This window comes from Castor canadensis, chromosome 2 (genome assembly GCF_047511655.1).
Source record: "Castor canadensis chromosome 2, mCasCan1.hap1v2, whole genome shotgun sequence".
Taxonomy (NCBI): Eukaryota; Metazoa; Chordata; class Mammalia; order Rodentia; family Castoridae; genus Castor; species Castor canadensis.
This window is the reverse complement of record NC_133387.1, coordinates 73,102,242-73,117,042: the sequence shown is the minus strand read 5'-3', so window position 1 is coordinate 73,117,042 and position 14,801 is coordinate 73,102,242. Positions and strand designations below refer to the sequence as shown.

At 37.7% G+C, this 14,801-nt stretch overlaps 1 protein-coding gene across 3 annotated transcripts in view; it reads right to left on the bottom strand.

Moving 5' to 3' along the window:
- Positions 1-14,801, bottom strand: part of Znf277 (zinc finger protein 277) — a 137,130-nt gene that overhangs the window by 8,814 nt on the left and 113,515 nt on the right. For all 3 annotated transcript variants that reach the window (XM_020171697.2, XM_074065048.1, XM_074065049.1), the window contains exons 8-9: positions 8,342-8,409; positions 6,691-6,787 (exon numbers count right to left, since the gene is read on the bottom strand). In XM_020171697.2, the coding sequence (XP_020027286.2) occupies positions 6,691-6,787; positions 8,342-8,409 (165 nt within the window). The remainder of the gene's footprint in view (positions 1-6,690; positions 6,788-8,341; positions 8,410-14,801) is intronic.

Sequence of the window (14,801 nt, the reverse complement as noted above, 5' to 3'; positions counted from 1 at the left end):
GGCGCCCTGAGCGCTGAAGATTGGGGGAAGGGAACCCTTCCCGGGACTGTAAATAAACGAGCCGGGCAGGCCGGAGAGGCTCTGGCGAGAGCGGGGCCCGCCAGCAACCAGGAGCGGGGACGCTTGTGAGAGGAGGGAAGACCCACTTCCCACGTGAACTGTAAATAAACACGCAGGCCTGACAACGCGGGGCAGTGTCGCCTTTCCCAGTGCTTGGAAAGGGAAAAGCCTGTAGCAGAGGCCCCCCTCCCCCGCACAGGAGAACTCTGAGCAAACAAAGCCTGTGGGACCAGGTGAGTGCTAAGCTCACCCCAGAGATCTGCATAAATAACGCCGCCAGCTACAGGCTGAGAGCAGCAGGCAGGCAGGCCACAGTTGCAGATACCACTCTCAGAACTGCCTCCAGACGCTTTTTTTTTTTTTTCTCCCTACCTTTGATGAGAGAACAACCGAATTACACCTGCAAGCCGAAAAACTTACTGAAACTGTATTGCATTTGAACTGGGGACACTTGGTGGGGCTTTTTTTTTTTTTTTCTTTTCTTCTGTGTGTGTGTGAGTGTAGTTTTGTTCTACTTTATGCATCCCCTTTGATGAGACAACTACAGAACAACATCTGAGGCACCAACTCCAGGACTGGAGATTGAGACGGACATCCAAATTATTAAGACTGAAATTGCATTGCATATAAACTTGGAAGTTTTTTGGTTTTTTTGGTTTTTTTTGTTTTTTTTAATTTTCTATTTTCCATTTTATTTTAATTCATTTTTATAATTAGATATTACTTTCATATACTTATTTTTTATTTTTTTTATCTTTGATTTTCAATCCTCTCTCTGTCACTCTATTGTCTGTTCAGCTTACTGTCGATTAGTACACTAACACTCCCTGTTTATACCTTTGAAACTCTCTTGTCTGATACCTTGTTCTGCTTTCTCCCTCTTGTCTGTATATTTGTTTTCCCCTTTTCTTTAACTTCTTGCTTTCCATCTCAGCTCACTCTTCCATTCTCAATATTACCATTGTTATTATTACAAGCTAGAAAATACTTAATTACACACAGTACAGGGACAGTAACAACACCAAGGACAATGACAGGAAGACAGAAAAAACAAGGAAACCAGTTTCCCCACAGCAAAAAATTAGTACAGGAACCAGAGGGGAATGAAGAGAACAGAAACTCAGAGCCAGACTCCAACAAAATGAAGATAAACTATGCCAAAGGACCCAATGAACCCCACAAGAATAATTTAAAAGAAGACATACTACAAGTACTCAATGAGAATTTTATAGAGATGATACTGGATAGGGTCAACCAAAATGTACAGGAGACACTCAAGAAATTCCAAGACAATAAAAATAGAGAATTTGAAAAAGCAAAAGAAGAAATAAAGGAAACCATAGAAGCACTGTATAAACACCAAAGTGAAAGAGAGAACACAATGAATAAATGGATAAATGAACTCAGGACAAAAATAGACAACAATAAAGAAGAAAACAGCCAGGATATGGAAAACCTCAGAAAAAAGAACGAAACAGAACTGCAAAACAAAACGGAAGGCCAATCCAGCAGAATAGAACAAACAGAAGACAGAATCTCAGAACTTGAAGATGAAATGGTAATTAAAGGAAAAACTGAAGAACTACTAATTAAACAACTCAAGACCTGTGAAAAGAAAATGCAAGAACTCACCGACTCCATCAAAAGACCAAACTTGAGAATCATGGGCATCGAAGAAGGAGAAGAGGTGCAAGTGAAGGGAATGCGTAATATATTCAACAAAATAATAACGGAAAATTTCCCAAATCTAGAGAAAGATATTCCCATACAGATGCAAGAGGCCTCCAGGACACCAAACAGACCAGATCAAAATAGAACTACTCCACGACATATCATCATAAAAACAACAAGTTCAGAAACTAAGGAAAGAATATTGAAGGCTGTAAGAGAGGAAAAACAAGTAACATACAAAGGTAAACCCATCAAAATCACAGCAGACTTCTCAACAGAAACATTAAAAGCAAGAAGAGCGTGGGGTGAGATCTTCCGGGCACTGAATGAAAATAACTTCAACCCCAGGATACTCTACCCAGCAAAGCTGTCATTCAAAATAGATTCAGCAATAAAAGTCTTCCATGATAAGCAGAAACTAAAACAATATGTGACCACAAAGCCACCATTACAAAAGATTCTGCAAGGGATCCTGCACACAGAAAGTGACACCCAACTTAACCATGAAAAGGCAGGCAGCACCAAACCACAGGATAAGAAAAAGCAAGACAGTAGAGAGTAACATCAAGTTAGGTACACACAATCAAACCTTCAAACAACTAAGATAACTAAATGGCAGGAATCACCACATACCTATCAGTACTAACACTTAATGTTAATGGACTTAATTCACCCATCAAAAGACACCGTTTGACAAAATGGATTAAAAAAGAAGATCCAACAATTTGTTGCTTACAGGAGACTCATCTCACCGACAGAAATAAGCATATGCTTAGGATGAAAGGCTGGAAGAAGATTTACCAAGCCAATGGCCCCCGAAAACAAGCAGGAGTAGCAATACTTATCTCTGACAAAGTAGACTTCAAACCTACATTGATCAAACGAGATAAAGAAGGACATTCCATACTAATAAAAGGGGAAATAGACCAAAAGGAAATAATAATCATCAATCTGTACGCACCCAATGTCAATGCACCCAATTTCATCAAACATACCCTGAAAGACCTAAAAGCATATATAAACGCCAACACAGTGGTTGTGGGAAACTTTAACACTCCATTATCATCAATAGATAGGTCATCCAAACAAAAACTCAATAAAGAAATCCAAGATCTAAAATATGCAATAGATCAAGTGGACCTAGTAGATGTCTACAGAACATTTCATCCAACCTCTACACAATATACATTCTTCTCAGCAGCCCATGGAACCTTCTCCAAAATAGATCATATCCTAGGGCACAAAGCAAGCCTCAGCAAATATAAGAAAATAGAAATAATACCATGCATACTATCTGACCACAATGCAGTAAAAGTAGAACTCAACAACAAAAGTAAAGACAAAAAACATGCAAACAGCTGGAAACTAAATAACTCCTTACTTAATGAAGAATGGATCATCGATGCAATAAAAAAGGAAATTAAAAAGTTCCTGGAAGTCAATGAAAATGAAAACACAACCTACCAGAACCTATGGGACACAGCTAAGGCAGTCTTGAGAGGAAAGTTTATAGCCATGAGTGCATATATTAAAAAGATTGAAAGATCCCAAATCAATGACCTAATGATACATCTCAAACTCCTAGAAAAACAAGAACAAGCAAATCCCAAAACAAATAGAAGGAGAGAAATAATAAAAATAAGAGCTGAAATCAACAAAATAGAAACCAAAAAAACCATACAAAGAATTAATGAAACAAAAAGTTGGTTCTTTGAAAAAATAAACAAGATCGATAGACCCCTGGCAAACCTGACTAAAATGAGGAGAGAAAAAACCCAAATTAGTAGAATCAGGAATGTAAAAGGGGAGATAACAACAAACACCATGGAAGTCCAGGAAATCATCAGAGACTACTTTGAGAACCTATATTCAAATAAATTTGAAAATCTAAAAGAAATGGACAGATTTCTAGATACATATGATCATCCAAAACTGAACCAAGAGGAAATTAATCACCTGAATAGACCTATAACACAAAATGAAATTGAAGCAGCAATCAAGAGTCTCCCCAAAAAGAAAAGTCCAGGACCTGATGGATTCTCTGCTGAATTCTATCAGACCTTTAAAGAAGAACTGATACCAACCCTCCTTAAACTGTTCCATGAAATAGAAAGGGAAGGAAAACTGCCAAACACATTTTATGAAGCCAGTATTACACTTATCCCAAAACCAGGCAAAGACACCTCCAAAAAGGAGAACTATAGGCCAATCTCCTTAATGAACATTGATGCAAAAATCCTCAACAAAATAATGACAAATCGAATTCAGCAACACATCAAAAAGATTATTCACCACGACCAGGTAGGCTTCATCCCAGGGATGCAGGGGTGGTTCAACATACGAAAATCAATAAACGTAATAAACCACATTAACAGAAGCAAAGACAAAAACCACTTGATCATCTCAATAGATGCAGAAAAAGCCTTTGATAAGATCCAACATCATTTCATGATAAAAGCTCTAAGAAAACTAGGAATAGAAGGAAAGTTCCTCAACATTATAAAAGCTATATATGACAAACCTACAGCCAGCATTATACCTAACGGAGAAAAATTAAAACCATTCCCTCTAAAATCAGGAACCAGACAAGGATGCCCACTATCTCCACTCCTATTCAACATAGTACTGGAATTCCTAGCCAGAGCAATTAGGCAAGAAGAAGGAATAAAAGGAATACAAATAGGTAAAGAAACTGTCAAAATATCCCTATTTGCAGACGACATGATCCTATACCTTAAAGACCCAAAAAACTCTACTCAGAAGCTTCTAGACATCATCAATAGCTATAGCAAGGTAGCAGGATATAAAATCAACATAGAAAAATCATTAGCATTTCTATACACTAACAATGAGCAAACGGAAAAAGAATGTATGAAAACAATTCCATTTACAATAGCCTCAAAAAAAATCAAATACCTAGGTGTAAACCTAACAAAAGATGTGAAAGACCTCTACAAGGAAAACTATACACTTCTGAAGAAAGAGATTGAGGAAGACTATAGAAAGTGGAGAGATCTCCCATGCTCATGGATTGGTAGAATCAACATAGTAAAAATGTCGATACTCCCCAAAGTAATCTACATGTTTAATGCAATTCCCATCAAAATTCCAATGACATTCATCAAAGAGATTGAAAAATCTACTGTTAAATTTATATGGAAACACAAGAGGCCACGAATAGCCAAGGCAATACTCAGTCAAAAGAACAATGCAGGAGGTATCACAATACCTGACTTCAAACTATATTACAAAGCAATAATAATAAAAACAGCATGGTACTGGCACAAAAACAGACATGAAGACCAGTGGAACAGAATAGAGGATCCAGATATGAAGCCATACAACTATAAGCAACTTATCTTTGACAAAGGAGCTAAAAATATACGATGGAGAAATAGCAGCCTCTTCAACAAAAACTGCTGGGAAAACTGGTTAGCAGTCTGCAAAAAACTGAAACTAGATCCATGTATATCACCCTATACCAAAATTAACTCAAAATGGATCAAGGATCTTAATATCAGACCCCAAACTCTTAAGTTGATACAAGAAAGAGTAGGAAATACTCTGGAGTTAGTAGGTATAGGTAAGAACTTTCTCAATGAAACCCCAGCAGCACAGCAACTAAGAGATAGCATAGATAAATGGGACCTCATAAAACTAAAAAGCTTCTGTTCATCAAAAGAAATGGTCTCTAAACTGAAGAGAACACCCACAGAGTGGGAGAAAATATTTGCCAACTATACATCAGACAAAGGACTGATAACCAGAATATACAGGGAACTTAAAAAACTAAATTCTCCCAAAACTAATGAACCAATAAAGAAATGGGCAGGTGAACTAAACAGAACTTTCTCAAAAGAAGAAATTCAAATGGCCAAAAAACCCATGAAAAAATGCTCACCATCTCTAGCAATAAAGGAAATGCAAATTAAAACCACACTAAGATTCCACCTCACCCCTGTTAGAATAGCCATCATCAGCAACACCACCAACAACAGGTGTTGGCGAGGATGCGGGGAAAAAGGAACCCTCTTACACTGTTGGGAATGTAGACTAGTACAACCACTGTGGAAAAAAATTTGGAGGCTACTTAAAAAGCTGGACATCGATCTGCCATTTGATCCAGCAATACCACTCTTGGGGATATACCCAAAAGTCTGTTACTCCAGAGGCACCTGCACATCCATGTTTATTGCGGCACTATTCACAATAGCCAAGTTATGGAAACAGCCAAGATGCCCCAGCACTGACGAATGGATTAAGAAAATGTGGTATCTATACACAATGGAATTTTATGCAGCCATGAAGAAGAACGAAATGTTATCATTCGCTGGTAAATGGATGGAATTGGAGAACATCATTCTGAGTGAGGTTAGCCTGGCTCAAAAGACCAAAAATCGTATGTTCTCCCTCATATGTGGACATTAGATCAAGGGCAAACACAACAAGGGGATTGGACTATGAGCACATGATAAAAGCGAGAGCACACAAGGGAGGGGTGAGGATAGGTAAGACACCTAAAAAACTAGCTAGCATTTGTTGCCCTTAATGCAGAGAAACTAAAGCAGATACCTTAAAGCAACTGAGGCCAATAGGAAAAGGGGACCAGGAACTAGAGAAAAGGTTAGATTAAAAAGAATTAACCTAGAAGGTAACACCCACGCACAGGAAATCAATGTGAGTCAATGCCCTGTATAGCTATCCTTATCTCAACCAGCAAAACCCCTTGTTCCTTCCTATTATTGCTTATACTCTCTCTACAACAAAATTAGAGATAAGGGCAAAATAGTTTCTGCTGGGTATTGAGGGGGGGAGTGGGAGGGGGTGGAGTGGGTGGTAAGGGAGGGGGTGGGGGCAGGGGGGAGAAATAAACCAAGCCTTGTGTGCACATATGAATAATAAAAGAAAAATGAAAAAAAAAAAAAAAAAGAAAAAAAAAAAAGAATAAAAGTATCTCACCTTCATGTGTACATATAATTTCTCGATTGTTTCTGCTTGCTTTTCACAAAACAGACAGACAGCAGAGACGGGGTGTTCTTCCCAGTCAGACCAGTCTCTGGGTTAATGAAAAAAGCAGAAAACATTGAGATTCTTTTCATGAAGAGTGAATTGGTATTACTTTCTCCTTCCTAGGAGTCTTTTGGTAAAGACTATCAAAGCAGCACCACGAAATTAATATAAACAGCAAAAAGGTGCTGCCCCATTTTCTCATATTTGCCACTGTTTGGAGCAGCTATTTGAGTCAGAATTGGAGCAATGTTTTCTTCAAAGAACTAGGTTTAATTTGCAATGGAGACCTATCAAGAAATGTGATGCTCTCCCTCATTAGCCACAACCACTGAGTGCACATGCTCTGAGGTGCAATGCCGGGAATGTGTTCCTGCATGACAAATAGTGTTTTTTAAAAAGGCAAACCATGTATCTTTCATGAGAGAAATGCTGATCATTTTAAATGGGGCAAGTGTTAAACCTGGTGGTAGACAGAGAACTCAGAAAGCACACAAGATCCTTTTTACTACTTCCAGCATTCTCATACATGTACTTTAAAAAATATTCTCAACTTCTCATTCCCAAAACAGGAAAACTGTCAGAAGAGAAGAGCTGGGAGCACAAGGAGCCACTCAAATTCAAACAGAATTTTTTATGGCAAGTTCAGAAATTATCACTGCTGTGACTCCAAAGATCACACCAAAGCTTCTTAGTAGAAAATAGTGAATATTTTTCCTAAGACTATTCATCCAGGAGGGAGTCACCAGCCCATCTGTTGCAGGTCCTGACTATGGCTATTTATAACCTTTGTGTCACAAAAACTGAAACATTCATTCATTAGATATAGTATATCCTAATGAGAAAGAAATGTGTTCATTCTAGTACGGAGACTCCCTGCCTGAATATCTTGGCATCAAGGAAATTTAGCACATGGCAACTCTCCAACTTCAGACTTTACTTCACTATTAAAATAATATTAATCCAAGATCCTGGAAGAGAAAAAAGATCAAACAGATTTGACTTAAAAAAAAAAGGGTGATTAATAGAGAATCATTTTAGGTTGTAAAGAATACTTCTCAAATATACAATTTAAGCAAAGAGGCTATGCTTGTTTTAAGTCAGTCATCAGTTGGATAAACACAGAACAAGATCACCTTCAGTTTGGTTATATACTCTACTCCAATGAAGCAACTGTACTCCAATGAGAGTTCAAAGATCACATCATTCTGAGGGCTATGAACCACCTGAGTAAGCAAAGCATTTAGAATGTGTTTTTGTCTGAATTACATGGTACCTTTGTGTTCAATTAACAGTTTTAATTTAGTTGGAATAAAAGTGTCTTTACTGTCTTTTTTTTTGTAGTACTGGGGTTTGAATTCAGGGCCTCAAACTTGCTTAAGCAGGTACTCTACACTTAAGCTACTCCATCAGCCCCTAGTCTTTACTGATTTTTACATGAAAGGTATTCTGAATTAAAATTCTTGTCATATTTTATGAAAAGATTCAAGGCTTAAAAAGATTTTATTCTTTCTCTTTGTAATGATAATTTCAGATCAAATTAAAGAATTCTCTTCCTGTTCTTGAAACACTGTGATTAATTAGCAGTAATAACACGTCTTACTCTTCTTGATGGTCTAGCAACTCTCGATCATCTTCCAGTTGAACTTCTTCCCATGATTTTCCAAGCTCCTTTGTAGGAAGAAAGAGAAGTTAAAAGAGATTGAGAAGAGAAGGGGATGAAAAAACAGACACAGAATTTAAAACAATAACAACAAACCAAAAACCAAAACCAAATCCACTCTGTTATAAGCATGGATATATCCTAAAATGCTTTTAATATGCTTTTCTTTTTTGGAGAAGTAGCAGTGGCCTGCTTCAAGCAATCAAGTTCTTTTCTCTTAATTTTATATCAGTGTTTCTCAATCCTTGATACATATTAGAATCATTTGGAAATCTTAAACTGGGTATGGTGGCACACGCCTGTAATCTTGCCTATAATCTCAGCACTCAGGAAGCTGAGGCAGAAGGATCTCAAGTTAGAGACCAGCCTGAGCTACAAAGCAAGACCTGTAAAAAGAACCAAAATCATTGAGGATTTTGTTTAAAAGAGACCCTGAAACAACCTCCCAAGTGGAATGGTCCCCTATAATCTATTTCTCAGACAGCAGCCACAGTGATCTTTCTAAGGGACTTGCTGTATATAGAAACCCTCTCATGCTTCCCATCACATTTTGACGAAAATCCAGAGTCCTTGGTTATAACCCTCCATGCCCTCCTCTGGCTCCCTCTTCATCCTCATTTCCCACTATCTCTTCTTTTCCTCAATTTGCTTCAGTCAGACTGGTCTTTTTGCTGTATCCTGAACACATCATGCTGGCTTCCACCCAATTACTTTTTTTTCACATTTGCTGCACAGTCTGTCTGTAACAACGCTCTCCACATACCTGCATTAGCTCAGTCAGTCTGGTGTCTGCTTAAACATGAACATCTCAGCCTTCCTGACTACTATCTAAAACAACACTCCTCTTTCAGGTTAGTTTACATTCCTCTACTATGTATTACTGTTCTTCAAAGCATTGGTTACTAACAGAAATCACCGTGCAACTGTGCTTGTTTTCTTTTTTGCTATTCTTCTCCCTCCACTTGAATGTCCAGGAAGATATGGCCTTGGTTCATGGTTACATTTCTTGAGTCTGGTACATAGTGGGTACTAGAAACTTTTTTTTGTTGAGTTAAATTATAACTGAAAAAAATCTAAAATATTGAGGTCATTTTAAATCTTACCTCAAAAAGATCTTGTGAGGTGATTAATGTCTATAAAGCACATAGTACTGGGATGAATAGTTACTAAATATCTATTCAAATCCCTTTATCCTTTAGAGCTAGTGGAAAAGTTCCACCTTTTGGGGGCTTTCTGTGGCAAGCCTGATCACAGTTTCAGCAAAACTTCATGGAGTGACAAGCACAAATGATTTCCTTTGGCCCAACCATTTCTCTTGTCTACTTTGAGCTGTTTTTTCCTTTTTGTCTTGTCTTCTCTCTCCAACTAATCTTTCAACTGTGACATGCAAAAGCAGACAATATACTAAAGAGGAATGTAGGAATGTCAGTGGACATCTTTTTAAGCCGCTGAACTATGAATAGGGTTAAGCTCAGTCTGACCTTGCTATAATCACAGCTATCCTTATTACCCAATACTTTTTTTTTTTGGCGAAACACAACCAAAATCCACTCAGTTGTGAACATTTTTTTTCCCCTCAAATAAAGCTACTCACTTAGCTAAAAACAACAAATACGAGTGTCATTATGATTTAGAAGGAGAAAGAAAAATCTATCATTCATCAACCTAATGAGAGATTTTGAAGCTGTCATTATTTATCAGCTAAACGATGCATAAACTCAGACATGCAGAGATCTATAATGTCATTAGAGATAGTTAATTTGGACTGTATAATGTACTTCCCAGAGTTGTTATGAAGTGTCTGAACCTCATTACAGGACATCAAGAATGGCTTCAACACTGTTAACAGGATCTTTGTTAGGATTTTTGGCATTGAATTAAATCCTTCATGCCTTACTTGGTCTCCCTGGAATAGGACTTATTTATGGTCATACTTTTATTACTACAAGATATTATTCAAAGATAGACCATCTGTGATATTACCATTCTGAATGATATGACAAGTGATGCTTATCAACAAATGTTTTGAGCCAAAAGGAACTATAAATATCATTCACTGCCAAACTTCTAAACTTACAGTGTAATTTTGTGACTTCCTCAGTGTTCAGTACAACATGTGGGGATTTGTCTAGATAATACAGCATTCATAATTCACCAAACTTGAGAGGAAAATGAAAATTTATGTTCATTAGTATATTAGGAAATAAGCAATTTTGATGTGACAGTGGCATAGACATTCCTAAAGTGCTCTGCTGTGATATAGTTAAATACATGATTTATTATAGGAATGACACCAGAAGAGGAAAAAAATTACAAAAATCAAAGTACACAACTCTCTAATTAGGACACTGTGCCTGCTAATGAATCATGTCAGAAAAGCAAAGAAAAAGTTTGGAAGGCATGTCAGTAAAGATGTTCAGGACACCCCCTCAAATCCCTGCATCAGATGGTTTATGAGCAATGAGAGGGTGGAGAAAAACATGGAAAAAAAAAAAAAAGATCCCTCTCACTCAGCAACCCTCCACACACACACACACACATACACTCACATGTGCTAAACAAAAATCCACTAGCAGCAGAGAAAGAGAAGCATTTTAAGCGTAAACAAGTTAGAACTATAGCAAAACTATGAAAACAGGTTAAGAGCCTACATTTGTTATAAGTGGCTTTGTATATTTTAAGAGCAATAAAATTTAAATCAAATGATAAAGGCATGGCAAAAATAATTCCCTTTAGAAAAACTCAGGGCATGAAACACGAGCACCCCAGGAACATATAGTTGAAGCCCTAATGATGTTAAGCAGTTTGTTGCCCTCTGAAGTGGGAGTGTCTGCCTGTGAAACTAACGGGCACCTTCTCCCTACTATCCTCAGAGCTGTCTTATTTCTGGAAAAACAAAGCAACAACTTGCTTTGCAAAGAATCTTTGATGTATCTGCAAGCCTGTTAATGAGAAACTGATAACAATTATTAAACAAGGAAATCACCTCACCTAAGAAGAAACAAAGAGCCTGTGAATTTGCTGAGCTTGGAGGAAAGCTAAAAATGGCCTCCTTGTCTCTTGGCTCCCTCACTTTTGATAATTACTGGAGTGCATCTTGCCAGGATATACAGGTGTTCCCATCAAGGCTGCACTGGATTCTATAAGGGTTTGAAATGAAAGTGAGGAAGTCAGTGGGGAGATGATTCATTTACTGCATAGGTATGTATGGGAGAGGTCAAATTCTGACTCTGTATGAGGCAGTCAAATTGAGGCAGGCTAAAGTAGGGAAAGTTCGGGACTCAGAAAAAATATTACATCTTAGATTAACCATGCTTTGGCTCAGGGACCACCCCCACCTGGCCAAGAACCACTCATACCCTCCCTAATCATTAATTATTGGGTTGGAATCTCCTTGTTCGCCCCTTCCCGTAGGTTATCGCAGGTTTTAAAAGCACCTGAAGAGCAAGGAAAAGAGGATGAGGCAGCTTCCAGCTTCCACCCTGGCTTCACCATTTTTCCCATTGTATTTCCCTTCCCTAACTTGTAATAAACTCCATTTATACCCACATGTCTTGCCATGGATTCTTCCAGGCAGGATATAAAGAATTTGGAAGTCTTCTGCTCAGACTGCACCAGTGCAGTTAAAATGAATATACTAACACATCTGCCTCCTATACCAACTTCTGAACTCTAAGAGTAGTCATCAAATTAGTTACCCTACTTGCAATATTTTTCTTTTTGTTAAAGCATTCTGGTACCTGTAACTCACTAAATGTATGGAACATGTGTGAACTCAATGAAATGGATGTGTAGACATTGACTACTAAGAAAATTGTTCTATCTTTTGTCCACACTCATGCATTCACATCAGCCTTTTCCCTCAGAGGAACAGACCATGAATGACTCTCCTTCTTTTCTTTTTTTTTGTGGTACTTGGGGTTGAACTCAGTGCCTTGTGCTTGCTAGGTAGGTGCTCTACCACTTGAGCCACTCAGCCGGTCCTTTTTGCATTGTTTATTTTTTGTAATAGGATCTTGCTGTATGTCTGTGCTGGCCTGGACTGCAATCCTCTTATTTGTGCTTCCCTATATAGCTGTGGTGACAGACAAACACAACTGTACCCAATCATTCGTTGTGATGGGATCTTGTAAACTTTTTGCCCAGGTTGGCTTGGAACTGTGACCCTTTTGATCTCCACCTCCTGAGTAGTTGGAATTATAGGCTTGGGCATGGAACCCAGCTTAAAAGTGTAGCCCAGGCTGGTCTTGGATCATAAGATCCTTCTGCCTCATCCTCTTTGCCTTATTGATTTGCACAACCAGCTCATTCTTTTATTTTCATTTTTTAAAGAATAAAACATTGTCATTATTCATTGCCTAAGTAAAATTTTTCATGAATTTATTCTTCATATTAATGACTCTGGGTCTAGAGTAAAACTAAAATGATGCTGAGAAACTGTCAGTTCTCATTTTTTTCTAACTATACATCATTACTATTTGTAACAGTCTCCTATGTACACATTTTGTATACTCCAATACCCTTTGTTTACAACAAAATTCTCGAAAACATTCCTAGAATGCTGTTAGTTCACATCTTTAGTGAGCACTCCTTTAGATCAGGGCACTTACATATTTTCAGAGACTTTCTTTATTGGTTTCTTCAATCCTTTTCAAAGGTGTTTTCATCATTTTCATAATGCTAAAGCATCCTAACATTTTAATTTCTGTGTTTTTGCTAATAATTTGCATTAATTATTGCCTACTTACCTCAGTAGGAAGGCACACAGGGCTAAGAAGACTAAGCGTGCCCATGAGTCTTAAAGCACAGACTAAAGTCAGCTTTACTTTGATGCTGCTTCATCTTCTAGTTTGTTACAATATTAAGGAGAACAGGCAAGAGAAGGTGAATAGATCATTATGAGCTCATTACCACTACTTGATCAAAAACTCAAGCAAAAGCATAAGATGTAGGTAGTAGTATTATCTCAACCATGAAAATGAAGGGAACCGATATAGAGAGTATCTTGCCCTAGCTATGTGAATTTGGGAAAATACTTAACTTCTCTGTGTCCCCATGTCCTAATATATAAAATATGCTTCATACTAATAGCTGTGTATAGGGATGTGATTAAGTGATTTCATACAAATACCTAGGATAATGCCTGGTCCATAGTGAGTACTCTAATAGCAACTGGTTTAAAAAGTGATTGTGTCAATATTACCCGAAAGTTGTGATTTAATTTTCATTTTATATTCATTAAGTCGTAATTAATATAGCAAATCTGTGGTCAGTATAATCTGGCATGTTTCTCTGGGGATAACTGGCACTTGTAGATGATCTCAGTTTTGACAGTCATACTGCTTGGTGTCGAGGGAATGAACATCACACTTTTGGAAAGTGCCAGCAGAATGTGTGTAGACCCTTTGAAGACTCCTCTTCAAGGTAAACACCTCCAGCTATATACAATGTTCTGCTAATCCTACACTCTTGAATATTCGTTTAAAAGAACCCTAGAAGGAAGAGCTATTAAATTGCTTTCATAGTTTGCTGCAGCAGCTGCATATTCTCTAGAACTAACACTGAAGTCTACTCCCTATTGGATTGGACTAGGCCTGAAGCAGCATTTGCTCTAGGAAGTAATGACTGAGTGATTTCAAGGGAAGATTGAAGGACTCAAAGGGTGCATTTGCCTTCAGCTGGTTGTAAAACATTTGTAGCAAACCATGGCAACCTCCCAGAGTCAATCTTCAAACACATGCTGAACTTGCTTCTCCAGGGGAATTTCACTTTAACATTATATGGATTAGTTGGTAAAGACAAAAATTCTACCCTAGCACAGAGATTTCCAATGCAATTCAGACATACTTGTTTCTATCTAACAGATAGAATGGCTGATTATATTCAATTACCCTCTATGGCCAGTGGGTTTGGATTTTTCATTAATATTGAGAAAAAATTTTCTATTTGCTTAAAAAAGTACCAGTTAGAAACAGAACTTTCTTCCAATCCCTCTGGAAGATTACTTAATCTTTTTCAATATGCGAGCAGTTTCCTTTTTTTTTGTTATACACAATTAAAAAGGCAATGGGTTAAGGGCAGGGCTGGTAGCATTCCTTAGTCATTGTCAGTCCAAAGTCTTCTGCTTCTTACACCAAAAGGACTGTAATCTGTAGAGGTCAGCAAATGGTATCGAAGCTTCTGGGCAAGAAGGTCTTTCAATGCATTTAAAATCCTTGGCATGGTAACTTGGTTAATCCACCCTTTGAGTCAAACAAACACACCCTTGCACTGTAAAAAGTTTCCCTGAAACTTCCTTTAAAAGTCAGCTGACCCAGAGGATGATAAAGATACACTTTTCCCCCAACTTTGGGTGGTGAAAAGGAGGATCTTTTAGTGGCAGAAACTGCTTTTAAAGAAT